This window comes from Triplophysa dalaica, chromosome 21 (assembly GCF_015846415.1).
Source record: "Triplophysa dalaica isolate WHDGS20190420 chromosome 21, ASM1584641v1, whole genome shotgun sequence".
NCBI lineage: Eukaryota > Metazoa > Chordata > Actinopteri > Cypriniformes > Nemacheilidae > Triplophysa > Triplophysa dalaica.
The window spans coordinates 12828728-12855562 of record NC_079562.1 but is presented as its reverse complement, the minus strand read 5'-3'; the positions used below and the strand labels follow the sequence as shown (position 1 = coordinate 12855562).

The 26835-nt window shown below is 38.3% G+C and overlaps 1 protein-coding gene across 1 annotated transcript; it reads right to left on the bottom strand.

Annotated features, from left to right (window-relative positions):
- Window positions 1-103: 103 nt before the first annotated feature.
- LOC130410499 (dynein heavy chain domain-containing protein 1) lies at window positions 104-26583 on the bottom strand. The gene is given in 44 exon segments (XM_056735195.1): window positions 104-798; window positions 882-1504; window positions 1999-2148; window positions 3846-3937; window positions 4034-4259; window positions 5450-5572; window positions 5663-5834; window positions 6312-7301; window positions 7404-7582; window positions 8757-8933; window positions 9051-9149; window positions 9240-9615; window positions 10267-10698; window positions 10778-10969; window positions 11052-11201; window positions 11781-11883; window positions 11989-12178; window positions 12332-12564; window positions 12694-14281; window positions 14416-14698; window positions 14808-14994; window positions 15078-15204; window positions 15359-16035; window positions 16038-18394; window positions 18496-18593; window positions 19091-19216; window positions 19298-19526; window positions 19643-19731; window positions 19864-20062; window positions 20162-20289; window positions 20718-20994; window positions 21070-21195; window positions 21283-21440; window positions 21554-21797; window positions 21904-22109; window positions 22745-22877; window positions 23165-23308; window positions 23508-23759; window positions 23860-24016; window positions 24137-24247; window positions 24735-24938; window positions 25141-25314; window positions 25393-25884; window positions 26511-26583. Coding segments are annotated over 43 exon segments (13539 nt in total). The 5' UTR covers window positions 25782-25884; window positions 26511-26583; the 3' UTR covers window positions 104-429.
- Between the last annotated feature and the right edge of the window lie 252 nt (window positions 26584-26835).

Here is a 26835-nt window from a genome sequence, read left to right as displayed (position 1 = left end):
GCTCTTGCGCCTTTCTGAAAAGTTGAGATTTTTTCATCTCGATGTGGTGGCAATGTTCCTGTAAAAACAGTGCGTCGCACCGCTTGCGCGTGGCCCCCTATTTCCTATTTTTCACACATTTTCATGAGGTTCACGCACACACATGCAGGTGATTATGGAGGTAGGAGGATACTGATCCAATGACACTTAAGCACACAAGTATCAGTGTCCAGATGAGATGATGAGCCAACACGACTTTTTAACCTTTCTCTGTTATTTTTATTTTTGAATGAATGTTCTGACACATTGTGCATGGACGTACAGGATTTAATGGACTTCTTCATTTTAACATGCATGAAAATAACAGGAAGGAATGATAAAACCGCAGAGATGATCACATTTCTGTGAGATTTAGCTATAATTGAACTACACAGTATGTTGACCCATTCATCACTGTTGGAGTTGTACAAGAGTACTAGTTAACCGAACCCGTCTCATAGTGCAGAGCACAGGATCTAACCTTGTTGAAAGTGGAACATGAGTGATAATGTTATCAGCAGAGAGACGCTGATATCCATCTGCATCTGCATCTACATACAGTGGGCAGGAATAGAGAGGATAGGTGGAGGAAATTGACCTCTCATCATCCATCATCTCTTCAACCCAAACCCAGAGGGGTGGGAAATAGGAAGGTTTGGGGGAGAAAGTTTCTTTAAGAACTCCAGATCCCGGATCCCAAAGCGCCCCTTGCAGCTGCAGTCCACAAAGGCATACACCATTTTGGGATGGAGAGGATGGCGATGATGTATCTTTAAGCACCTGAGTGACAAAAATAAGAGGAATATTTTACACGTACAGTCTATGTGCTTCATTGCTGGAGAGTTTGAAAAAGTTTGATTTACCTTGAAATGCAAAGAGAGAATGCTGATATCTTTCTTTTGGATGCTGGCTACATCTCTGATTAGAGCTACCAGAAAGCCTTGAGGATTCAGAAAGGCAGACAGTTGATAAGCATGAGGTCTGCTTGACTCCTCCCACGAGTATGATCCGAGAAGATCTGCTCGACTCTCAAGACGTGAGAGAGCTGCTGATGTGACATTGACTGGAGTGGAGTTTGTCACGTTATATTTTGCCGGCTGAAAATTGTCGCAAAGCACGAACGACACCAGTTTATACAGAAACTGCCATTCTGTTTGGAGAAACTGACTCAAGTGACTTAGATATGCAGATCCCATTTCCACACCGATGTCCGTTATCTTCTGTCTTAACTTGTCTTGCAATGTTAGTAACCTTTCCCAAGCTTGCTTGTATTCTGGAAGTTCTTGTGATTGCATTAAAATCCTGGTGTCTTCTCTGATATCTGTATAGATGATCTGTGACTGATGCTGTAGAATGTTCAGGGTCTGACTTTTTAGCTTCATCAATTTACCTGCCATGTCTGGACTGAAACCCAGAATTATTGGGTCAGTGCAGTCAGTAATACGTTGAATACGATGACTCAAGCTCTTCAATAGGGACCCAGGTTCTGCAAAATATCAAGGAAATGTTTTTGAGCATTTGTGTTTAAATATGTATTAAAGGGACAGTTAAGTAATAAATTCTGTCTTCATTTACCTCAAGTTGTTCCAATTCTGCACAAATGTCTTTGTTCTGATGAACACGGAGAAAGATATTTCGAAGAATTTTTGTAACAAAACAGTTCTTGGCCACCATTGACTACCATATTAGGAAAAAATACAATCGTAGCCAAAGCTGGCGTAGAACTGTTTGCTCTCCTACATTCTTCAAAAAATCTTCTTTTGTGTTTAACAGAGCAAATAAATGTGTAATTACGAATTAATTGAATTATAGTATAGAATAATAGAATTTTCCTGTAGTACAAACCCTAATTCAACAGTAATAATTACACATTATCTGTTTTCAATCTTATACTTTGATTATTAGACTTTAGCACAGACAGGGTCACATTTTATAATATTTAAATATAAAAAAATTAATCAATGTAGTGTGTTTGCATACCAAAATTTCCTGTACAGCTTATAATTTCCACAAGATTGTGAGGACCACGCCCCCATGATGCAGATGTCTGTCTGAGACACACCGTTACAACACTTTGCACAGCAGCTAGATCAGCAAGGTCTGACACATGTCCACCATACACTAGATGACCTGTGGAGAGAGATCATTCCAAGATCATTTGATGTGCTTTTATTGCTAAATGAGTTATCTACAGTAAATAGTTTTTTTGAGCAATGAGCTTTTATAGGGCAAGTAATTCCAGAGGGTTCAAGCTTTTTTTTGGCATACAAACCACTGTGTTACTCCTGTGAGTGGAATTTACTTCATGTAAACAGAACTTTATGAAGAGTTACATTACATCCTTTTCTGGTATTATACTGAATTTACCACCTTTGTTGGGTCATAAGAGCTAAAATATTGGATTTAAAAAAATATTTTTTTAGAACTTTTAGAACTTTTAGAAATATAACTTTTTTAGGTTCATTTCTAATACGGAGTGTCTATTTACACACTCCGTTCAAATAACCCGCTATCACGTGTTTCCCCTTCATGTTATTGATTTATCTTTCATCCTGTTTCGGCGTCTCTGTTGTTTTTCGGTTTTTTTGGATTACTCTAGTTTCTTGTTTCTTGGTTATTTTTAGGTTGTCCTTTGTCACAAGCTTAATAAACCTAACATTGCATGAGGAACCGCTTCCCTTCTTAGTTCCTCAAGCTCCGCCAACCAATATGTGATTAGAATAGCGAAAGTGTAAGAACGACGCCATATCAAACAGTGAATCCAGTGGTGTAAGGTGTAAAGTCGGTAAAGCTTTTGCACAGTAGACTGGGGTTTTAATCCACCTCTCAATGAATATGCTCTTTTAACATTTTCTATCAAATTACAGATAATAAAGGCATTTGTTTTCAATAAAATTGATTTAAGACCTAAAATTCCTTTTTTGTTAATAAAGTTTATGTTTAGGGTAAGATGAGGTAAGGAGTAGGTGTAGTGCATTAATATCTTAACAAGTTGTAATAATTTGAATATTTTTTATAAATAGAATGATTAACACTCTATTAACCCAATTACAGGCAGCAGTGGATAAGGGGTTAACAAAAAGGGTTTATTAAATAAAACAAAACAAAAACCCGCGATGGGGTAGAGACAATAAGAAGTGACGAAGACTAATTAAACACAAGACTAACAAAACACTAGACATAAACTAAACTAAACACTTACTAGACTTGACGGAACATCCACAGGGAACGAGAGCATAAAGCACACGGGTAAGTATATGTAGGCACAATGAATACACACAGCTAACACAATGACCGACCACAGGACAATGAAACATGAAGAATATTTAAACGGGAGGAAATCAAGAAGGGAACAGGTGCATGGCATGAACTAATTAACAATCAAACTAAAGAGACGAAAGGGTGGGAATAGAGACGAGACCAGAGAGAGTGTATGGAAGACCGAAAGGGTCAAAATGTCTCTCTCTACATAAAACAGGGAATCCTGCCATGATTCTGCCACAAGTCCAATAAATTCATGACATGATGAGGCAGAATCATTACATTTCTACTCAATTCAAAAGATCTACATATATTTACTGTTAACAAATACTGTGATTTTCACTTGGTGTAAACAGAACCTACTGCTATTTAAACTTAGAGTAAATCTTTCGATATTTTCACTTAGTGTAAATCGCATCTATTGGCATGCTACTTACACTTAGTGCAAATAGCCGCTCCTTTAAAATAACTGTTGACACAACTTTAAATTTTGATAAAATTATTTTCTGTGGTAACTGATAACAGTTTAAAATACACTTGCATTAAAACCGGAACATTTACAGTACCTGCTATGTACTCTAATGCTTCAGCTGTCTCACTGCAGTGTTTGCGTATCCGGTCATGTGCATCAATCATTGCAAGTAGATCTTCTTGAGTCCTACAAAAATAAATGTTTCGTGTACATTTTTTAGAAAACATATCTGTATTTTGCACCGATGTGTGCAGGGGCTGCTGGAACTTGGTAAATCCTCACCAGAGGTAAAGTTGCCCTTGACCCAGGTGTCTGAATGCTTGTCTCTGCAGCAGGACTGAGTGGAGGACGGCACACTGCTGAAGAGATCTCGCTGTGGATTCAGTATGCGCAGGAGAGGAGAAAGTGTCTGATGCAGACAGCGCCAGTCTCACTGAGGACCACAAGACATCCTTCAGGTCCCAGGAGGAATCACACACCAAGTGCAGGGCACTGATCCTAACAGCAGCTGTTTCAGATACATTTTAAACATCAGTGAATTTTGTTTTGAAACATCTCCTTACCAAAAAAATAGAGGTGCAGGCATCGGTATTTGTATCGGCTTCAACATGTACCAGGAAAATTGGTACTCGTACTCTGCCTTTAAAATATGGTATCGGAGCATCCCTAGAAATATTAAGAATGCAACTTTCTCTTACAAGAAACTTGCTGTTGGTTTCACATTTAGTTTGATTGCCTGGTCCGAACCCTAGTTTGATTCCTAGTTTCGAACCGTGGTCCGTTTGCCTCATCAACCCTGCAGCTACTTACCCTCTCCGTTGTAACATTGACGCCGAGCAGTCGGTAAAATGTATAACACTGCTCACTTCACTTTTATACATTTATGTTTTTGAACCGTTAGTTTTGTTTCCAAAGCTTCAGTACATAACGGCACTTTCATGTGTGAATGTCCTGCAAATGCTCTTAAGAATGCTGAAGGCGATCATAAATGAGATATACAGCTCTCTGCTTGGAGCACTCCAGTCACGCTCATCAGAAAAAGTGATTGAAACACACGCACAAGCACACATTTAAACCAAATAATACGTCATCAATAGTGGTTCACTTCACGATTTCGTGTATATCAGCAGGGAAGCATACTGGAGTACCGCACCCCAGACCTCCCTTTTTAAGCAGCCACGGGTACAGTTTGCGGGAACACACCCGGGCTCAGCAGACTGCGTTCACATCATCCAAATGAACTGAACTCTAACATTGATTGAACCCGGGTGCGCACCAAAAGTACTAATGTGAAACCGCCCTTAAATTGAGACTTTTTTCTGGTGCTGATAAATTCACTGTACACAAGACAGTATCTAAGATAGTAACTTAAGAGTAAACAAATAAAGACCAATGGATGAAAACGATGTGTCAGCCTTAAAGGTAATTCACCCAAAAATAAAAATTCTGTCGTCATTTATTCACCCTCATGTTCGACACATCTCTACTGTGGAACACAAAAGAAGATGTTTTTGGAATTGTGTCAGTAATTTTGTGCTCATACAATGAAAGTTAATGGGGAGCAGTTTTGTTTGGGCATCAACATTCTTCAAAATATCATTAAAAAGTCAATTATGCAGGTTTGCATTGACAAGAGGGTACGTAATGATAAATAAATTTTACAGATCACAATACGTGTTAAAATCGAGGTTTACTTACCAGGGACTGAGTGAGGCTTGTCACCTTTAGTGATGAGCCACAGTCTAAAATTGGGATGCACAGTCTTTCCTGCACTTACACTTTTTAAAAAAGGTCCATTTGTCTCCACATCGGTCACATGCACTGAGGTTTGAACAGACAGAGTACAAGCAAAATGATGATTCAGAAAATAGCTTGAAAGATCTTGCAGATTTAGATGTGGTTATCAGTCACCTTTGGAAGACACTATCTGTGTTAACTTATCAACAACTCTGACATCCCAACAGTCAAGAAGATGACAGTTGTTCAGGACAAGCCAATGTCCATTCTGCACAGCAGTGTCCAGTGCAGGGAGAACAGCATCTCGATGGCAAACAGATCCAAAAGAAATGACATTGACTTCCACCTGTTGACATATATAATGAGGAAAAAACGACATATACGATACAATATAAATAACAATCATCTTGAATCGCGAGCACCTTAAAAACATTTATAAATAGAAAATAACAACTAAATCTAACCTAGAAAAAATTATATAAATAAAAAGATCAATTTGTGTATCAATTAATTGAATGAGAATGCCCAATTTAAAATACAGAGATGGCAGGCCAATTTATGGCATGCCGAATTAGCTTTTAATCATTCTCAGGATATGAATTTGTGATATCAACAATTCAATTTTTACTAGTGGAAATTCTATTCTTGATATCAAGAATTATAATTTTTACTAGTAAAAATGTCATTGTTGATATCAAAAACATATGTTTATATGTTGCTAGTCTTAAATAGACTGCGATGCATGAACTTTAATCTAAAAACTGAAGTGCACAAATCTAGCAGCCTAAACCATTAAAACCACTAAAAATTTGTACTAGCTTACCCCCTTCTTGTGTGATTGGTATCGAGCAGCCTTTTGAATCAAGTAGAGAGGATGTACACTCATATGCGCTTCTTCATTTTTGTTCGGCAGTTCCACAACTACAGGACCTACATTTTTGGACAAAAGTTGGGAGAGCTCTTCTGGACAGCCCATTGGGAGGCCTGTGGCAACAACTGGATGCAAATGACTTTGCGTACAAGCTGCAAGATCTTCTTCCACAGCCGCTAGCCAATTTGGACACAGCGTCTTCCAGAGAATGGCACGCTGCATGGTGGACAAATGCGAGTGAGATTGACAAGGGACGGGTCCAATGACAGTGGATGAAGGAAAGTGCAGATACTCCTGCCACAGCTTGGATGTACCGATCAGAGACGATACTAGACCCCCGAAGGGTGCAATTGTCTCTAATAGATAGACATCAGCCTGAACTTGTGTTGGAACCCAGCTCGGCAGCTCGGGGACAGACTGTGTGGAGGGCGATAAAAAATGTTCTTTGCTTAATCCTCTGAGGAAAATATCTTGTTCAGCTTCAGAACAGCCCTCACTGTGCACAATAAGCGCAACAGATACCAATAATCTGAATAATTTTGCATGGCTCTGAAACAAGCAGCGTTTATACTGAGAAATCAAATGAGACACAATTCTGTTGGTAATGTCAGCTTTGACTGCTGTGGGTCCATGAATGCTCACGTCTGGGCTCCCCTCTATTAAGGCCGGACGTAAAGTCAAGAGGAAATGGGGTAAAGTGAAAAGATAACAAGGGGAAAGTTGGGCCACGTCCTGCAGAGCGTTGTAAAGGGCTGTGGTGAGGTCTGCTACTCTATGAAATTCACCTATCAGGGAATTGTGATGATCTATCTCTTGGGACAACTCCTTGATTTTTGCTTCAAGTTTAAGAGAAACACTTTGACATGCGAGCACATGAGGGAGGAACTCATTATCCTGGAGCAGCGGTGTGGAGGACCGCACGACATACTCCATCAAGGAAACCTGCAATGATAGTAATGTACATCAGTGCATCCTTTTGTACTATTAAAATTAATATTTTATAACGCATATAGTGTTAAAAACAGGCCAATAATTCTTAACCACCTCGTTCTGAGAAAGCTTGTGTTGAAGTGTCCGTTTTTCTGTGTGCATTTGGCAGTGCAGTGTCCACACTTCAGAGCACTCTGACTTCATCAGTTCTGTGAGAATAAGGTCTTTAACTTCACTTGGACTCAAAGACAGATTGATTATTTGAACCTCATCCAAAAATGAATGGTGAATTTCTAGCAGAAAGATGGGGTAAAAGGTACATTAAATAACAAAACAAATATTAATAAACATAATTTTTCCATCAATTTTAAAATCGTACACTTACACACTGTCTACACCAGACGCGTGCAACGCGACATGGCATGACAAACCCATTTAAAACAAGGCATTTGACGCGTTGCATCGTTCAGCATTCAAAATTTGAAATGTGTTCTAAAGGGTTCTATTGTCTTTTGTCACGTTGCATCACACCTAGTGTAGACAGGGTGTTGGGTCCAAAATGTACGAAAATGTTTGCTCCATAGAAAACAGCATCATGAAAAGCGAAATAGTAAACATTTGAAAACCTTGAATTTTCATTAGCTTTAATGATTTTTGAACTCTTATCAACATAACAAAAGCATTTTTGTACAAAATGTACAATTAAATGAAAATTTAAATTTTTAGTGAGTTTCAATTAGGTGTAACAATTTTGTGTACCTAATTAAAAAAACCTTCATGAAATAAAATTAGTGTAAGATATTACAATTCAAATAAAAGTATGCTGTTTCTGCTGTTTTCATGAACACAGCCAAACAAACAAGAAAAGCAATACTGAAAAGAACAAAAATGTCCATGTGGGCACATAAGGGTTAAATCTAACAAACAAATCTATTGTTATAGAGTTATAGATCTGTTTTAAAACCTAAAAAGCTGCCTAGAAAGCAATTTAAGGTGATCTGAAAACCGTCATCAGACCGGAACAGTAATAAAAAATTTGAAACCCTGACCTATGCAAAAGCATCCAAGAGGATTTAAAACATTGTTGATTTAAAAAAACTGCAAAACAAAATGTACTGTGTTGTCATGCTTTGTGAAAGTCAAAAGGAAGGTAAATTGCAAATATTAAGTATTTTGATCAATTTGAAATATACAATAATTTATTGAGTTTTGATTTCACTCTATTTTTTTGTGTGCTGTTTTTATGTTTTGCTTTGCCTCAGTTTACACTTTATTGGAAACATTTTGCAAACAACTATCTTTGCATTTTCCCCCGAAGTATTCAAAATGAACCACAGTTTCTGTAGCAGAAGGCAATACATCAGCGCTCACTAGAATATGGAACAGAGCTAATAAGAATTCTGCATCACCAGAAAACACATTCATTTTCTAAATAGTTATTGCTTTTTGAAGAATCTGACATCTCACCATTTATCAGAGCTGGAACTGGGAGGGGAGTGCTCATAAAGAGACGAAAGTCAGGATGAGCAGCTTGGACTGAGCGGCTCTGACTGAAAAAAACAGAAGCTGCTGTTTGAACAAACGGCTGAAGAATCTTTATGTTTGCGATTGCTCGTTCAATATGTGTCACCAGTACACCTAGACCTGCAGTGAATCAAAGTCAAGGTGAGTGTAAATCATCCACAGCTTAGATGTAAAAGTGATGAAACTCAAAATCAAATAACATCAAGGTCAGGGAGGAATGCTGCAGAGACGACTGACCTTCTTCTGCTGCGTGATTTAGTTTATCAAGTAACTCTGGATCATCGGCAGAAACTACAAGTCCATATTTTTCCTCCCTATGGCATTCCTCTTTACCTCCTATGTAATGATTTAAAGATTAAGTGAATTCTCTCTCTACCTGAAAGATATTTCTGAGTTGTTAGAGAACAGGGAGACAGTAAAACTGACCTGTAGGAAACAATGTCTGAGAGTTCATTAACTCATGTTGATGTACATCTGCCGACAGGGGCCAGCGCTGAACCCGCCCAACTCTGTGTCCCCATGATACAACACTTCGAACAAGATCAGAGTAATCTCCAGGAGTGAGACGCAGATCCAGCCCAAGCACTCGATTCAATGATATTTGATATTCCTTATTCACAGGAATGGGCAAACATGTAGAGGTTGTGAGGTTAACATCATGTAGGACACCAGTCAGACAAAGTTTGTGCCATTTTTGCAGCAGTTGCTGTCGAACCTCAGGCCTAAATGGACCCAAGTATGTTATAGTAGCTGCCAAAATTAGTGCATCGCCTGGAATGTTCTGTCTGTCCAAATCTACTTCCTGTAAAAATAGTGTATTTTTATTGACATATGGTGTGAACATAGCTTATATAACTGACAAAATGAGATCCTTAGAGAAAAACTAAGAATTTATTTTGTGGCTATGATGTGCTTTAGTGTGGACTGAAGACAAACTTTATTGACCAAAGGTGAACTCACTTATTTCTTAGAGCTGCTTGATTATAGAAAAGCTGTCAATTCAAGGAAATTTTACAGCTCTTTTGTTTTCGAGAAAATACAAACAACATGGTTGTACAGTGCAAACTATGCCTTCCAGCTTTACAAAATATAAATTCTAAAAATAGGTTCTCTTTTGCATCGAATATTTTAAATTTTGGATCAAGTCCTTAATAAATACAGGCAGATTTTTTATAATTCTTCTCATCGAAAGTATTTATATATGTGACCTTGAAGGAATCCAAAAGTAATCAGATTACTTTACTTTTTGGTGCTTGGATTGAGATACTGAATACATTTCAATAAAGCAATTTGTAAATGTAATGGAGTGGAAGTTTAAAGTAACCCTCCCAAGTGTGACTATAACAAATATTGTTAACACATTTACATTCTTCTCGCAAACTTCCAGACTTAATATGAAAGGCCTCAACATAGGAAAGAACAGTGTAAATGGATCATTGTTAATAACAGCTACCTTTTCTGCTGAATTCCAGTCTTCAATGTGACGTTCTATCAGTTTGAGAGTAGCTGATGTCTCCCTCTCATGTTCTTCTGCTGTGCTAAGCTCAAGCTTTAGCAACATCATGTCTTGTCTGTTAAGCTCTAACTGCTTTTCCAGCTCTTGTAGTCTGTCATGCTCTGACATCTCTTGCAGCCTAGAAACCCTCAATCTTGCTCGACTTTCAACCATGAGCTCATCTAAGTCTTGCTTTCGAGCCATCTGAGGGGCCATGCGGTGCTGTACACAAGCATACTGGTAGACAGCTCTTAACCAGCAACACAAAGACTCACAAGCACGACTTAGATCTCGCACAAAGCTTGGTTGAAAGCTAGGTGCCTGCACGATTTGCCCCAATGTTTTAATCATCTCAGCACTTAATGTAGAGCAGTCAAAAAACTCCAGTTCCTGCAAGTACAGAACAATTAGAACACATTGCTCAAACCACTTTTGACTAATTTCATATGGTCTTCATTGAGAAGGTTACCTCAAAGAAACTTGACTGCATTAAAAGTTGCCTGCTATTTTCCCAACCACGTGAGCGGTTGAATAACATGCATATAATATCCATGACTGCGACGACTCCTTCAGGGGGCGTCCTGTAGTGACGCACCTCATCCAGGTCAGAGTGACTCAAAGATTGTAGAGCTTCCACAGCTGCCTGGAACTGAGGGCTAACCTGCAAGAAACAGTAAAACAAATGCTATTTCCATGTGTCTAAAATAATGTCTCACAATCAGGGTAAAAAGATGTAGTGTGACCTGTTTAAAAGCATCATGAACTTGCTGCTGAAGTTGACCTGATTGCTTCTCTAGCTGGGAAAGCTGATTCTCTTCTAGCAAACTCTGGTGGCTGGTTTCTTCCCAGATTTTGCGTGCAGAGTCCAAAGAGTCCTGCAGCTCCTCTAGAAACTACATTATACGTAAATACATACAATGTATACAAAGTATGCAAGATATACTGTATGAGACAAACATCTGACAAATATGAGAGATACTAAACTAAATACTGTAGTACTAGCGAAAGTTCTAAGGTGACTGGAGATCCGGGGTTAGCCCATAGATATCCATTAATCTTTCAGAATACACATTTTGCATATGAAAACGTGTGGAAAACGTGAGCCTGCCGCTTTATTTTTTGTTGTTGTTGTGGCATCTGCCGTTTCTAAGCAACCATGAGTTGTGGTTGTCGTGAAGGTTCCGGCAAAGAATACAGGTATTTGGATTTTCATCACTGACGTGCTAGGAATAAAGAGTGTGACGCACCACATGCGCCCTGTGACCATGTTGCTCTCTATTATTGCAGTTGCAGCTTATCTACATTTAAAATAACGAAGTTCCAATGCAAAAAAAACCTGCTATATTTAAACGGCCCCTAAGTTGTTCACACAGGGCATGGAAATAAAATCATTTGGGACTTTAGCACCCTTAGCCAACGTCTAGCGCCGCCCCTGGTGAATACTAACATATTCCATTGTGTCCAAAACAAACCTTCTGTTTTTCATCATATCTGGCTCTTAAACTCAAAACTTCCTGAGTGTGTCTTTCTGCTGTGTCTGTCATGCCATTAACACTTGCTAAAACCTTTGCCAACCTAAAATGTAAAGAAAGTGTCTTCAATAAACATTCAAATGCATTAAACACATCAATCAGATTACCTGAAATATGTTACATGAAAATGAAATGTTTTTGACCTCACCGCTTCTCCTGGACTCTGTTTTGCTCAAATAAATGACGGCAGAGATAAAAGTATTGAATCATCAGCTCTTTATAGGACTGGGGGCTAAATGGTTGAAAATTAAGACGTGTGACAGCATATTTCACAGCCGATTGATGTATTTCTGCCATCATCTGGGAAACGCTGGCCAGTAAGTTATCCGTCTTGGCAACTGGTCAGAAAAGGAACGATACACAGATACAAGAACACAGATTGAAATGAATATTTTTTTCCAAATAACAATAATCTTATCAAAATTTGATATTTTGTTGATTATTTTATTATAAATGTTTTATCTAACAATTATCAGATTCAACAAATTCACCTGCATTTTTTAACTCAGGTACATGATGATTGTCCTTTAAATGATACAAGGCACTTTCAACCAAAGCCTCAGATGACCATGGTCGGTAAACTTCTACACAACAACAGAGACTCAAAGCCTTAGAGATGTGCGTCTGTAAAGCTGATGATTTTTCAGGTTGTGTTTCTTTGTTGTCCAAGAGGAGAGGATACAGCAGAAATACATGCATATTGGTTCGGATGGTTTTGAAATGCCTGACAAAAAGAAAAGTATATATATACAACATCACCTCGAATGAAACAATAAAAACATAATTTAATCATGCTTTATAATATGTAGTTTAAAATGAAGAAAATAAAATTAAATGTATGCTTATTCCCTACATCTCAAGAGCCTCATCCTCGTTCCACTGAAATTGTGTGTTCTTCATCCAAGTTTTCATCTTGAGAATCAAGTTCTTCAATTCCTGATCTGAGTAAAGTCCAGGTACGTTTCCATTTGCCATCATCAACAGCAGTCCATTCTTAACAGCCTGACTGGTATCCTCATGAACCATTATAGCCAATTTTTTTCCATCCACCCCAATTTGACTTCCAATCTCTTTTAATATTTCCTTCAACTTGTTCTCATTTCCGGGATGAAGCTCAATAAGTTGGCATCCTAGTAGACTGGATGCTAGACGCACCATGGTCTTTCTTCCTGTTTTTCTTGCTGCTCCAAACAGAGCTCCATGTCCACCAGGAATGAAAAACGCTCTAAGGATATGCACAAGCTGATAGACATTCTGATGATGCACAATCATTCTGGGGATGTAGTAACTGTTTTCAAACTGTTCCTCTCTGTATTTAATAACACATAGTAAATGGTTTACCAGCTCATCAGCATCACTCTCTTGATAAACAGCGTTGCGCTTAAAATCATGAAGGACTTTGTTCAATGGCCCACAAAAGTCTGGACCGAAGACAACGTTATGAATGGAAGAAGCTATATCTTGCAGAAGTTGAATAATCATTCTTGGCGTGAACTTTTCACAACTTGTTGAAGGGAGATGTTGAGTGAATATCTCTTGCTGAGGTGGACAACTTGTGGAGGGTGCAACTGCAGATTCAGATTTATAGTCTAAGGTCGCTGATTCGTCATTTTCATCACCTGAGGTACGTAAGCTAAAGCCGCTTTCTAAAGCATGGCTCTCTTCTGTCAGTTCTGACTGAATATCTCTTGTGTCAAGTTCACTGTCTTCTTCATGAAAAGGGTTTGAAAGCACTTGTTGTTTCAGATTACATATGCTCGTAGCAGGTGATTCACCTGTAGGGTTGGATATATCTGCTGGTGTTTGGAATTCGTGACACAATCTGGTTCCAAAATTCCTCTCAGAAACTTCAGCCATAAGTGAAATAAGTTCTTGACATGCCTCATTTGAAGGTAGGCGATCACCAAAGGTCCGCAAACACTCGTGCATCCACAGGCGGAAGATGTTAAGCTCATTGACTATACCTGGAAGTAATGTGCTAACACCTTGGCCACTCTGAATATTCTTTGGGGCATCAAGTCTTGGCCACCAGAGATACATTCCTTGAAACACTTTATGAATATCATGCAAACAATACATGGTACTTCGACAGTTCAAAGCAGTAGAGAAATGTTCATGCGCAGCAAAGTATACATCAACAGTTGAAGTGATGATGCAGTTTGCCATATCTTCAACTCTTTGCATGGGCTGTATTGCTTTCAGCCATTGTTGCAATTTTGGAGAATGCACAGAAAACAAAATTTCCAAAGACATGCTTGGGAGAGCCAAGAGGGTAAACAGTCGAAAGAGACGTGGAGAAATGTGATTGCGAGTGCCTAAATGAGGAACGCTGCAAGTGCTTAGATAATCAATAGCTTTTGATTGAAACTGCTCAAAGTGGGTGCCGTCAGTAGTCAACATTTCACCTCTTGAAATACTCTGACGCAACACCGCACTTACATCTGCAAGGGAAAATTGAGAGAGGGCAAAAATTCAACATCTTTCCTCTTCACATACTGGAAGTTACATAAGATAGCACATGAAGGTTTTATTATAAATAAACATGCTTGTTAAACCATTTTGGTTGACAACTCACCAAATGGTGCTTCATGAAGGTCATCAATGAACATAAGGAAATCTTGTTTCTTTACGGCATCTTTCATGTTACTCCGTTGAGAGTTCTGGTATCTCCCTCTCTCAAGCACCTTGTGCAAGTCAGAAGGTCGAAGACCTGGACCAGCTGGTAAATGCAAGTGTGGTCTTGTTCGTGATATTAAAGACTTGCATAACATTGTCTTGCCAGAGCCAGATTCTCCCACAAGAAGTGTTGGCTGATGAGCATCCAGTAGCATGTCCAGGATATATGCATGCCTTTCATACTATGTAAATGAACAACAAGGACCATTTATTTAATTCATGATATGAAAAATCTGCCAAATTAATTCTGATGTTAACAAAAACCACATGGGAGAGTGCCAGAAAGCAAACCTGAGATACAGATGTAAAGAGCTGTGGAGTCTTTTGTTTGTTCCAATTGATGAAATTGGTTGTGTCTCCCATGTCATCACCAAATTCAAAGAAGTGCTCAAACACTGTGCCATCAGGTGGTGTCTCAACTTTGCAGTGACATTTACATAAGACCTCTCGTGCAAAAAGATCAAACTGAGGCCAGTGTCTAAAATGAGAACATAACAGATGTATTTTTCTACATAATAACCATACATATGCGGGCTTAGCATCTACACATTGCACACATACCTGGGGTGTAACTGACCTCCAAATCCCCAAATGTAAGCCACAAGGAAAAGGTTTCTTGCTTGCACACCCCACTGAGCAGAGGGAGCCATGGCATCAAAAGAGCGTGGCTTGAGAACTGTGTTACCTTCTGAACATAGTAGTTTAAAGTAGTATTAGTATTATGATAAAAATATACTCAAATTATAATACCAATAGCTCTGTCTGTAAAATCATATAAGAGATCACATCCAGAACATATAAATGTATTTATTTTAATAAATGAAGAAAAAATGACATTCTACCTGTTGTTTCAGATTGGCTTGAGGGACATTTTAAGCCTCCTTCCTTTGCAAAATGCTCTAGAAGAGCGTGAAGAATTCTAATTAATGACATCACTTCCTTCAAACCATCTGTTATCCTGGAGGATGGCCTGCCTTCACTTCCAATACTTGCCATCACTGAAAAAAGCTCCTTGTTCCTAAGAAACATGAGAGTGTCTGGGAAAAGGTCTTTAGCCAGGTGATCCCACATCATCAGAGTAATCCGATCCACATTATGTTTACTTGCGAGCACATCCATTTTACTCTTTAACACAGCCTTCCACAGATTCTCTCCTGAAACATACACTAGATTGCCTTGTGTCACTATAGAAGGACTTGAATCACTAAGGTCAGTGATCTCAGATAGTATTTTCAGTTTGCCTCTGGATAGTTGAAATTTCTCTCTCGATGAAAGGCACAGATAGGGATTTTCCAGATTGCAAAGAGTACTCAAAGAGTCAAACCAAGCAGGCTTGCCTTGTGGATCACCATCTAGCACGATCCATCTAACGCTGTGCATTTGGACATTTTTCAGTTTGCTCCTAGAAACGGGAATAGCTGATGGATGTTCTGTGTGCCTTAATGCTTTGGTGAAAGCTCCATCAAACCAGGAGTTGTTCTGGTCACAGTAACCACCAAAAAACTCTTTGTGGGACAATGCATTTGGGAACAAAACTTCTGTGCTAACAGACATCCAACATCCACATGTTGGACGTCTGTACCTTTATGATCATCAGATTCAACCTTTACAGCCTTAGAAAGGTTTTGAAGTGCATTCGCAAGAGCTTGATACAAAGTTGTTTTGCCACTGCCTGCCGCTCCTACTAGAAATACGACATTAGAGAACATCAAAGCTTGATACAAGATTAACACGTTCTGAAGTATTACATCATCTGCAGGAAATCCTCTTTCCTGCAAGTCTTCTTTCACTTCGTTTTTAAGGATGTTTAGATCTTTCTTATCAATGAGCTGTTGCAGACCTGTAAAGTACTTAGCCTTTGGAAAGATCTCCTCAAATATTGTACGAAACTGTAATGCTCTCTTTGGATCATAGACTGTATTTTGCATGACTGAAAGAACTCCTTTGATTGATGCCTGTTCCTCCAACTCTTCATTTATAATTGCAGTAGCCTGACTGACAGACTTAAATGTGTTGGTTTCTCTCAAACGACATTCATGATGCATTTGTGTACCAGATGCAGCAAGCACCTTCTTGAGAAGGACAAGCCAAGAGGTCTGATGACCATTGAAAAAATCAGGAAGACAATGTGAATCCTTAGCTAAGCTAAGTAGAGAGACAAGACGTCGACTAAGGGTAGCTGCTTCAGAGAATCCTAATGAAACCAAAATCACTTCTGCAATCATCTTGTAGTGTGGTTGTACCAACGATACAGGTCTGACAGCAACCCTCAGGTTCTCTGGTATCTCCGTTGAGTACCCTTTTGACGCAATTGTGATGCATCCATAACTTAACTTGGCCAAAATATTTTTCCCTGCGATAAGACATTGCACCTCATTCGCTATATTGCTCTGCTTTTGGATTGTTTCTGATTGACTGAGTTTAGCATTTTGAACTACGGATAGATGTTGATGAATATCTGTTAGGTGCTGTCCCAACTCAGACAGTGTCCCTTGTTCCATCAAATTTACAGAATCAAACACTAGCCAAGCTCCACTTTGAAGAGCCCCGAGAAGCATTTGGGAAACAATTGAGGAACCTGTGCTTGAGCAACACTTCATGTTTTCCACATGTCGCCCCAAAGCAAATCCTAACTGCACCGCAACGTGTTTCTTGCCCGACATGTGGGGTCCACTGATGAAAGCACATTTATAGCTTGACAGAGCAAGGATAATTCCCATATATGCTTTATCAGTTGAGGGGGTTGTTACCATCATCCAGTTTTCAGGGCTTATGTATTCATAGCCATATGGAAGCTGTCTGCATAAAATGTCAACATAGACATTCTTGTTCACACAGGCTGAATCCTCCTGGGGTGGAAGTAAGACATCTTGATTGACATTAGAACTTGGGCTAAGGAAATATTTCATAAGCTTGTGCCATTCAAAAGAAGAATCCAAGTCTACTTTTACTTCAACAAGCCTATCGGTTTGCTGGGAGTGCTTCATGGTGAGCATTACCAAAGCCCGCAGAGCATTTATGATGCGTTGGGATGCTAAGGAGTCTTCATTTGAATTTGCAAGGTGGGCTTTCAATTGATGACATAAATGCTGCAGTTTTAAAGTATTTCGAGATTTGACTGGTGCCAGCTTGGCAGAATTTGGGCCATAAAACGACTTCTGGATCATAGTACACCACAAAACCTCCTCCGCCACCATAAGACACTGAAGAGGATACAGAGATATTAGCTCTAGGAGTGAAGGTTTATTGGCTACCTCAAAATCCTTCATCCTATAATTCCCAATCAAAACAGAAGTGTCCTCACATTCTTCTAGATTTGAACACTGCTGGACATCTGTGCATTTCAGAATCATCAATTTCATCGCTTGATGTAACTTCTCCTCAAAGAGACTTAGCCAAGCCACAGGGTTTAGGTTTGGCTCAAGATGGCAATAGAAGGGAACGTGCTCCCTAAAGGTTCCATAAATACCTCGCACAAACACCTGCTCATTACTTAGGTCTGTCAAGTCATGGCTTACATCACGCTCACCATGAACATCAAGCTGCCTCACTCCCCTGAAGCATTTCTGAACCAATGGTAAAAGGGAAGAATGTACTGGGAGTTGTGAGGAGAGAAGTTGCATCACCTCTTCATCACTTAGAAAGTAAAGTCTGGGGAACTGGCTTCGTGCTGACTCTATGACAAAAAGTAACTGACTGGAAATCTCCTCCATTGTTGTGAGTCCGTTTATTAATACAGTAAATAGGCTTTGCCCCTGGAATCCATGACTGGCCTCTGTTGTCAAATTCAGTTGAAGAAAGCTTAATACATGAGGGTCCTTAACTGTGATCCTGATGATGTCTCGAAACATCTTATCCACTGGGTGAAACTTCTCTTGCTACAACAGCGAATAAGTTAGACAAATTAATTAGCTTGACAGAACTGCAGCAAACAACAGAAAGTTAAAAGTACTAACTAAGGATTACATTAAAAACTCACCAGCTCATATTGTTCAGTAATGGCAGATGTTTCAGTGAATGTTTTACTTAAGAAGATCCATTTTTGCTGAAATCTCTCAAAAATATCAAGCAGTTTATCTGCAAATAGGAATGAAACCAACACTACTTATTGTCCTCATATCAATTCAAAGTCAAAGTCTTCATTGTCAATTCTGCACGATGTACAGTACATACATATAGAGGATTGAAATTGCGTTACTCTCAGCCCCATGGAGCATACAAATAACACAACACATAATAAAAAAATACTTACAAATAAATACAGATAATACAGATAATACAACTATTACAAGCAGGGATGTTAAAAAAGAGAAAAAGAAGATGGGTAATGGCAGATAGAGTGCAAATCAGTGAAATATACAACAGTGCAGATGTGAGGTAGTGCAAGAGCTTATTAGACTGTTTAAAGTGACAAAGAGAGCGGGCGTTGTTTAACCTGTCAGAAGAGGTAGTTAAAGAGGGGCAGACCAATGATGAATGAGGTAGTGAGCAGTTCAATGCTGCATAAAGTGACTAGTGCGGGTCAGTATATGTTGAGAAAAATATATTGTATAGCTATGAGCTCATGTATATACCCATCTCCAGTAAAAGCGACAGCCAGTGCTGAACCTCTTGCTGCAGATCACCAATTTTCGGAGAACGTAGGATGTCAGAAACGTTCAGAACACTTTCTTTGACCTGAGCCAAAGTACTCTTTAAACCTGATGTGAGAAGAATAAACTGAATGATAAAGATCAATGGTTGAGATACAGTATGTTGCATAGGCATTGTACAAGCCTTACCAAGAATCGTGAAGGTTTCACCATCTTTAATGTGATGCTTTGGTGCACTGAGGCGTGAGACAGAGGAATGGGAAGTATTTTTCTCTTTTGCATCTCCTTGTTGTGGACTCTGCTGTTGCGGCACAACAATAATGAATCTGGTATGGCGGAAAACGGCTCCTTTCCAATGGATCTGAAGTGCTTTAAATGTCTGTTTCATATCTGCCTCGGCTTTGGCCTCCATATAGATCTGAAAGCCAATCCGCACCCACATCCACAGTTTATTTTAAGCACTGACATTGATTATTTATTTATTTATGATTATTTATGAAGCCTTTAATAAAGAATGTAAAAGTGCTACTTAACCTTGTTGATTCGATTTTGATTCTCCTGTAGCTCTTTGGACATTAGCTCGCCCAATGTTAATTTCCTTGGATCATACAGCAGGCCGATTTCTACAAAAGCAATAACATTATTGGTTGGATGAATAATATTCTGTATATGAGCTACCAAAGATTCTACTAGCCCTTTCAATGCTTTTATCTTTAATGAAATGATAACCCTTGATGTTTTAAAAACAATCTTACCCTTTGAGATGTTTCTCCAGTGCTTCTGATTCAACATGAGGCTGGTTAGTTTACTCAATACAGGGATGAGCTTGCTGAACCCCTGCAAGATCTGTAGAGTGTTCTGTAGCACAGCATCATGGGAAGGAATAACTCTTGCGAATGCTTCTGCCCGATGAAGCCATTCACTAATCTTCTCTTGAGCTTTAGCCACCACAAACTTTAAGTGTAAAAAACGCAAATGAAGAAAAGTAATCTATTTTAATCAAAACTCTTTTCTTCATGAGCCTCTCTGATTTAGTGTATATACAATACATGCCTTTCTAAACTTTCCAAGCTTCCACTCCTGGATTTGTGTTGAGGATACCCTCATCAGCTCCCAGAGTTCTCTTCTGGCTTCTATCTTGTGCTGGGCTTCAGTCACAAAAGTAAGATCCAGTAGGTGTCCTAAAAAAGAAGAAAAAGAAAAACTACCAAAATGAAACCATTCTAAAAAACTACAATAACTACTAAAACTACAATATGAGATATATATAAATCATAAAACATCAATGAGTAACTGACTCAGAAGAAGTCAGAAGACTTTGAAGGATGTTGGTAAGGTTCTCCTGATTTTGGCAAGTGGTTGATGTCCTGATGACATTTAAATCAACCAATCAGATTTCAGAAATAAGTTTACAGTTTATTTAAAGTTTAATCTTACAACCAGGATTAGGTGCTTCTAGACCATTGTTTGATTTTAGGGGTGAGTTCTAGTTAGGGTTGGGGTTTGGTGCTGGTTCAAAATCAGGTCGAGCATGTTGGTAACCAAACAATATTGACCCCCAATGCCTCTCATTGTGTCAAAACAAAGAGTTCAAGCGTTTCGTTATTACCCCTTATGGTTTCACTGGCTCTGCTCTGATTATCAAGCTCTCCAGCAATCACATAGAATTGGCTGCACAATGCATTGAGCTGGATAATCATTTCCTTTGGATTCTGATCAGGGTCAAGATAGGGCTCAGATGAAGCTCTTGAAACCAGGTGCTCTAATTTGTTTGTCAAAGTTGAGAAGTTGCTGTCCAGTGTATTAACCATTGAAGGAAGCTGGTGAAAAACAATATCTGCAGCCCGTTTCAAAAGTGGAAGAAACTGATTCCACAAGTCAGTTATCTGCAAGAAGAGTTTGCTATTAGATTTTGTGACTCAATTTGCAATTCAATTCAATGATCATATCACTACATGTACCTGCTTCATTAAGAAACCCCCATCTGGAGCCATGTATGTATAATTTCTTTGTTGAGTCTCCTGCAGAGAGAGGAGGTCTTCTAGCCTCTTCTTTAAATCATCTGACATGTTCACACTGTGCTTTACCTGCATGTAATCATGTTGATTAATCTTTCTACAGTTCAGATTAATAGTGCAAGATTGAATGAGCTTTATTGTTGTTGAAGTCAATACCACTTTTGAAAAAGCTGTGAAACTGTCAAAGGTGTTTGGCTCGGACTTCATGACTTCCACAGCTTCTGTCAGCTCAGATGTCAAGTTGTCAGAGCGGGACTGCAAATCTTCACAAAGTAGCTTTTGCACATCCTTATCAATAGTGTTAATCGTGGAACCTACAAACACAAAATCAGCAGAACACACTAAGGTTATATTAAACACTGATTTAAAAAAAATAGTCCACAAGACAATCGTCTTTTAACATAATTGTGGAACCTTTTAAACATACCCATTTCCTCTAGGATGTTGAAGATCTTAACAGCGAACAACTTATTTGATGTAGTAAAGGATGATGGCATGCTGTGAACTCTATCCATCCAAAAATGAAGTTTCTTAATAAGCTCCTCATATTTTTGAGAGGAGCATCCTCGGAGAGCCTCCAGAGATGTTGAACCCCATTGGTTAGTGAACAAATGCACATCTATCAACCAAGAATGGCACTTACACAGTTGGTTTACCTCCATAATAGCTTCCTACACAAGAGAATAAAAGTGTCATGAATGTGATTTGTTCTGTACAATAATAATGCTAATGGAAACTTTTCAATTAAACACATACTGTTTAATTAAGTCACAGTACCTGTGTTATTCTGGCCTGCTCGTTCTGGATTACTTGTGTGCCAGTGTGGACTTTGAAATGCCATTCTATCAGTCTCCGGGGCAGAGCGTGATAATGGCCTCTCACTCTTTGAGCCTGAACTCTGAGGGGCTTCATTTTGACGGGCATGATGGTTTGGGGTGACATTTTAGGCTCCTTTTGGGGAAAAAAACTGCCAGCACCTGCTACTTTGGAACCGTTGTCGGTGCAGAAAATACAAAAAAATGCATGATGTTATACTATATGTTGTTAATACTGTATGTTAAAGGGGTCATGGTATAAAATTTTGTTGTATGTTTCTACACAAAGTGCTTGCACCAAATTATAATTAAGTTTTCTTTTCTTATAATTGACTTTCCAGTTGAGGGATTAAAGATTATCTTTTGTTACATTAATATATTTTCGTAGCCTGTTAACTGTCACCCGTTCCGTATACGGGACACCTAAGTTTGCGTCAAAATTGTGCATGTAATTTCTAATCGAATCATGACAAACTAGATATCATTGTATAGGACTAAGACTCTAGAATGCAGATTTCTTTGGTGTATTTTAAAATAATTTATGTAGGGAGAGTAATTGATTCTTTTTTATAAAGTGTGTGCTTTGATTTTTGTTATCCTTTTGCCACCCATATTTTTTTTAGTTAACAGGTTAAAACATATTTTTCATGATATGACTCTTTAAAAATGTTACAGAAAAACCTTTTCTGCAAAGCATAGTTTTTCGCCCTTCACTAACTTCACTGGTTTCATTTTACATTTAATTACCTTCAGGAATAAAAAATGAGATTTTCATTAACATTCCGTAATGAACAGTCAGTCACCTGCAGTTTCAGTGTTCCTGCCGGTACATGCTCTGCCGGTACCTGCAGTGAGGTATTGAGCATCACTGATGAACATAGAACCGCTGGGTAATCTGACTTCAGAATCACGTGACAAACTGCAGGAGTCAAACACCTGTAGATCAAATCAATATTTCAGCATATAGACTAGGATGCTGACTAAAGGTTAAGGATCTAATGTACATACAGCTATCCACAAAATAAACCCCGGTGATACAGAAGGCATCAGCTCAAAGCTATTATGGCACTTCCATCTGTCTACGCTTTTGAATAAAATACTTATGTTTCATTTTTGTTTCAATTTTAAACATCACTGCAAATGAGTAATGTTAAAAAATAAGAACAGTTAAGTGCTTTTCTCTTTAAAACCCCAGTGAATGTTATTTGTCATTGACGTCTCACCTGAAGGACAGAATTTTGTACTGATACCGACGCTTCAAGCAAAACCTCCTGGAACGAGTGCAATGGAGGAAAAACTGTGAGCTGACCATCTGCTCCAAATACAATCTCTGCGTGGAAGAGAGCACCCTGTTGCTCCTGGTCTCTCTGATGAGTTAAAAGAAATTATATCTTAAAGAGAGAAGCGGAAAACTAAAAAGTTGGGTCTATCTCAAATTCTGTAATGCTGATCAATCTGTTGTTGTGTGGTAATTTGTTCCATGTTAAAGCAGTCAAATGTTTTCGCGTATAGCTTAAAATAATCAGAGGATCAAATTCAATTCGGAGATCAAATCTTTTGCCTTACCTTCAAAACATTGTTTAGGAAGCTGTTGACCTCTTGCTTTGAGATGGTGACAAGGTTTTGAACAATCATGCAGTCAGCTAGAGCAGATAGGTTACCCAGACGCTGAAGGGCTTGTTCGGCCTGGCTGAGTTCTTTCTGGAGGTTTCTGAGGTTGCTTAGCTGAAGGTTTAGTGACTGACTGCTCTGATAAAGCTTTGAATGCTCCACTTCCATCTGGAGTTCTTGATGTACTTGGTAACTTTTCTTTTTCGCCTTTGAACATATAGTATAACATATCTGCATGTTCCTAAGGGCACTGCATAACTTATCAACATAAATGAACACCTTTTGTTTATGCAAATGCACAACTAACCATATCCAGTAATGCGGCATAACAATGTAGGAAACTGCTTAAAGAAACATGAGCTGCCTGGTTCTTTTTCAGCAGTGCAGTTCGGAAATCGAGCAGCGTGTAAGTCCTGGAATTGTCTTGTGGCAGCCAACTGACTTTCTTTATCTCCTCAATTAATCTAAGAACAGTCAAGTGTTTCAAGATAAGTGAAATGTGTAATATTTTGGCAAAATACATCTATCACATTTTAATGTAATTCTGAATGTGTCCTTAGGTGAAATTTGTTTTCAACAAAAACCTGGATAGTTGTAGTAATGCGTCTCTGAATTGGGGAACTGCCATCAGCAGCTGAGAAGGAAGAGAGTCCGTCCTATGTTTGACAGAAGCTATATGCACATTCCTGTGCCATCTAAAAAGAGGAAATGTCATGGATGCAGTCAGATGGTCAGACAGAGGCTGCTGATATAAGATTTTACAATATGGAACTTTAAAATCTTATACTGTATAGGTCTGTATAAAGTATAACTAAAAATGTACTGTGAAACAATTGAATACGATTAATCGTTTAATCGCATTAAGAATAAAAGTATGTTTTACATACTATATGTCTGTGTACTGTGCATATTCATTTTGCAGTTATAAAAACGTACAAATACATGCATTTATTTAAGAAAAGTATTCAATATAAAAATTCATAAACATTTATATATAATTTAAAGTTTATTTGTAAATATAAATAAATGCATGCTGATATTTTCTAAATACAGTGTTTATAAATACAAAATTATTATGCACAGCACACAGACGTATATTATTATGTAAGCTCAAAATTTTATTCTGGATCCGAATAATCATGATTAAACATTTCCCAATTTTATTAAAATAAGACAAATCACCTTTTGAAAGTCTTGCGCAGTAGAAAATCTCTGAAAAATGGTATGTGTCTCATAGCTTCCCACAACAGAGACTCTTGATACCAGCCTGCCAGAGTCCACAGCTCAATGCTGCAGCCGTCTTGCACATGTATGACAGTTGTGGGAGAGAAGTTGTAGTAATCCTTGCCCACTGCACTGTGATGGACCACGTGCAAGTCATACGGTCTGATTCAAGAGCATATACAGAAGACTTATTTAGCATATCAAAAACATATTCAATTTTAAAGAAAGCAACATTCATACATATTCAATTTTAAAGAAAGCAACATTCATACATATTCAATTTTAAAGAAAGCAACATTCATATCATATTAAATAGCCCACAGCATGAAAACATGAATAAAAATATATATGTTATTCCAGGCACCTGTAAGGGCCATCTTCAGAAGCCTTCAGAGAGTAAAACTCATGTTCCCCCAGATGTTTTTTCTTGGTTAATATGTCAACCACCTCAGCTCCAGTGAGTGGTTTGGGTTTGAGTTTGCATTTTCGTCTAGTTTTAGTTTTATCCTGTTTGGCTGCGGGCTTCTCATCGTCGACACTTGAAAAACAAAACAGAAAAACAACCATTAAACTGAACGAAGGGAGCAAATTGCATAAGGGATGTGTCTGAACTTACTTGAATGTTTGGATGCTAGAGTGCTTAAATAATTTCACAGGTATATCAGCACTTAGTGCTGATGCTACAAAACAGGGTCCTTCATTCCACACCGACTCTCTAAGTGCCAGTTCAACACCCACCTTTGATACTAACTGAGGCAGTTTAACAACAGACAGATCACTCTGCAATGGAGACTGTGCCCTGATTCTAAAGGTCGGAAAAGATGACGCTTCATTCTTAAATGCTGGTAATGGTGTACAATATTCATGAGATACTTGTTGAACGTGAGAGGATATAGGATCACAACTATAATCTGATGAGCGGTCTAGTATATTTCCTCTTTTGCTTTGGGCGTTGGCAGGTCTCGAAAAGCTCTTTCCTTGAGCTTCTTTCTTGGGCGATGACATGATTTAAAGCCAGTGGAGTGAATCACAGATTCACTGGACCAAGAATTTGGCAAGGATTCACAAAGTCCATATGCTGGAAAGATATCCAATGTGTCATGTTATCCTGGCAAGAAATAAAATGAATTGATAAAAACGTTGGGCTATTTCAAATAATAAATAGATATCATGTCAAATTAAGCCCCAAATATTACAAAAACTAATTTTCAAAACACACTATTATCAGCAAGTTGTTGATGAAGAATGAATTTTATTACGTAATTGAAGAAATGTAGGTAGCCTACAGTCTACTAAACGTTTAAAATGAAAAGAAAAACATACAATCGGTCTTGTAAAAAATGCAAGAAGCGTCTTACTTCACTTTTGCGTGTCAAGAATGTACGTTAAATTTACCTTGGTAACAGTTTCCACAAAACACTTGTGAATGACAGTTGAACTCACGGCAAAATATACCAATTACAGGTTTGTTTTACGTTAGCTAACAAAAAAGTTTTTCGCCACAACCGTGGTATTTTGTCTGAAAATGTCTATTTATTAACAAAACATTTGTTTTAAACACAAGCTCATAAAGCGACGTAAAACAGACGTTTCTTGCTTAAAGACAAATAAACAGCTAACTTAATGTGAAATTAAAGAGAACAACCAATAGTATTACATTGCTGAGATAGAGATGTGAAGTACAATATACGTGTAACTGCTGTATTTCAATTATTGTGTAATTATTTGTCGTACCTGTGTGCTCAAACCTCAGCGGGCAGCTCTGGCAAGTATTCGGTTTCCATGGGAACTCAGCAAACTAACTGAAACTTTCCCGTATATTTACTTTAAAATCGCCGCAGATAAATACCGTAATAGACGATGTAATACGCAAACATATTTTTCTTTTTTGGGTATCACAAATCAGTGTAGAATCAAACAAAATAAGACATTTAAAGGAATTATTGAGTCAATATTGGTTAAAGGAAAATCAAGTCGTGGAGCAGTTTGTCCATGACATTGATTATGTTAGCTAAATATATGAAGTATAACATTTTGACATAACATTTAGTTACAATAA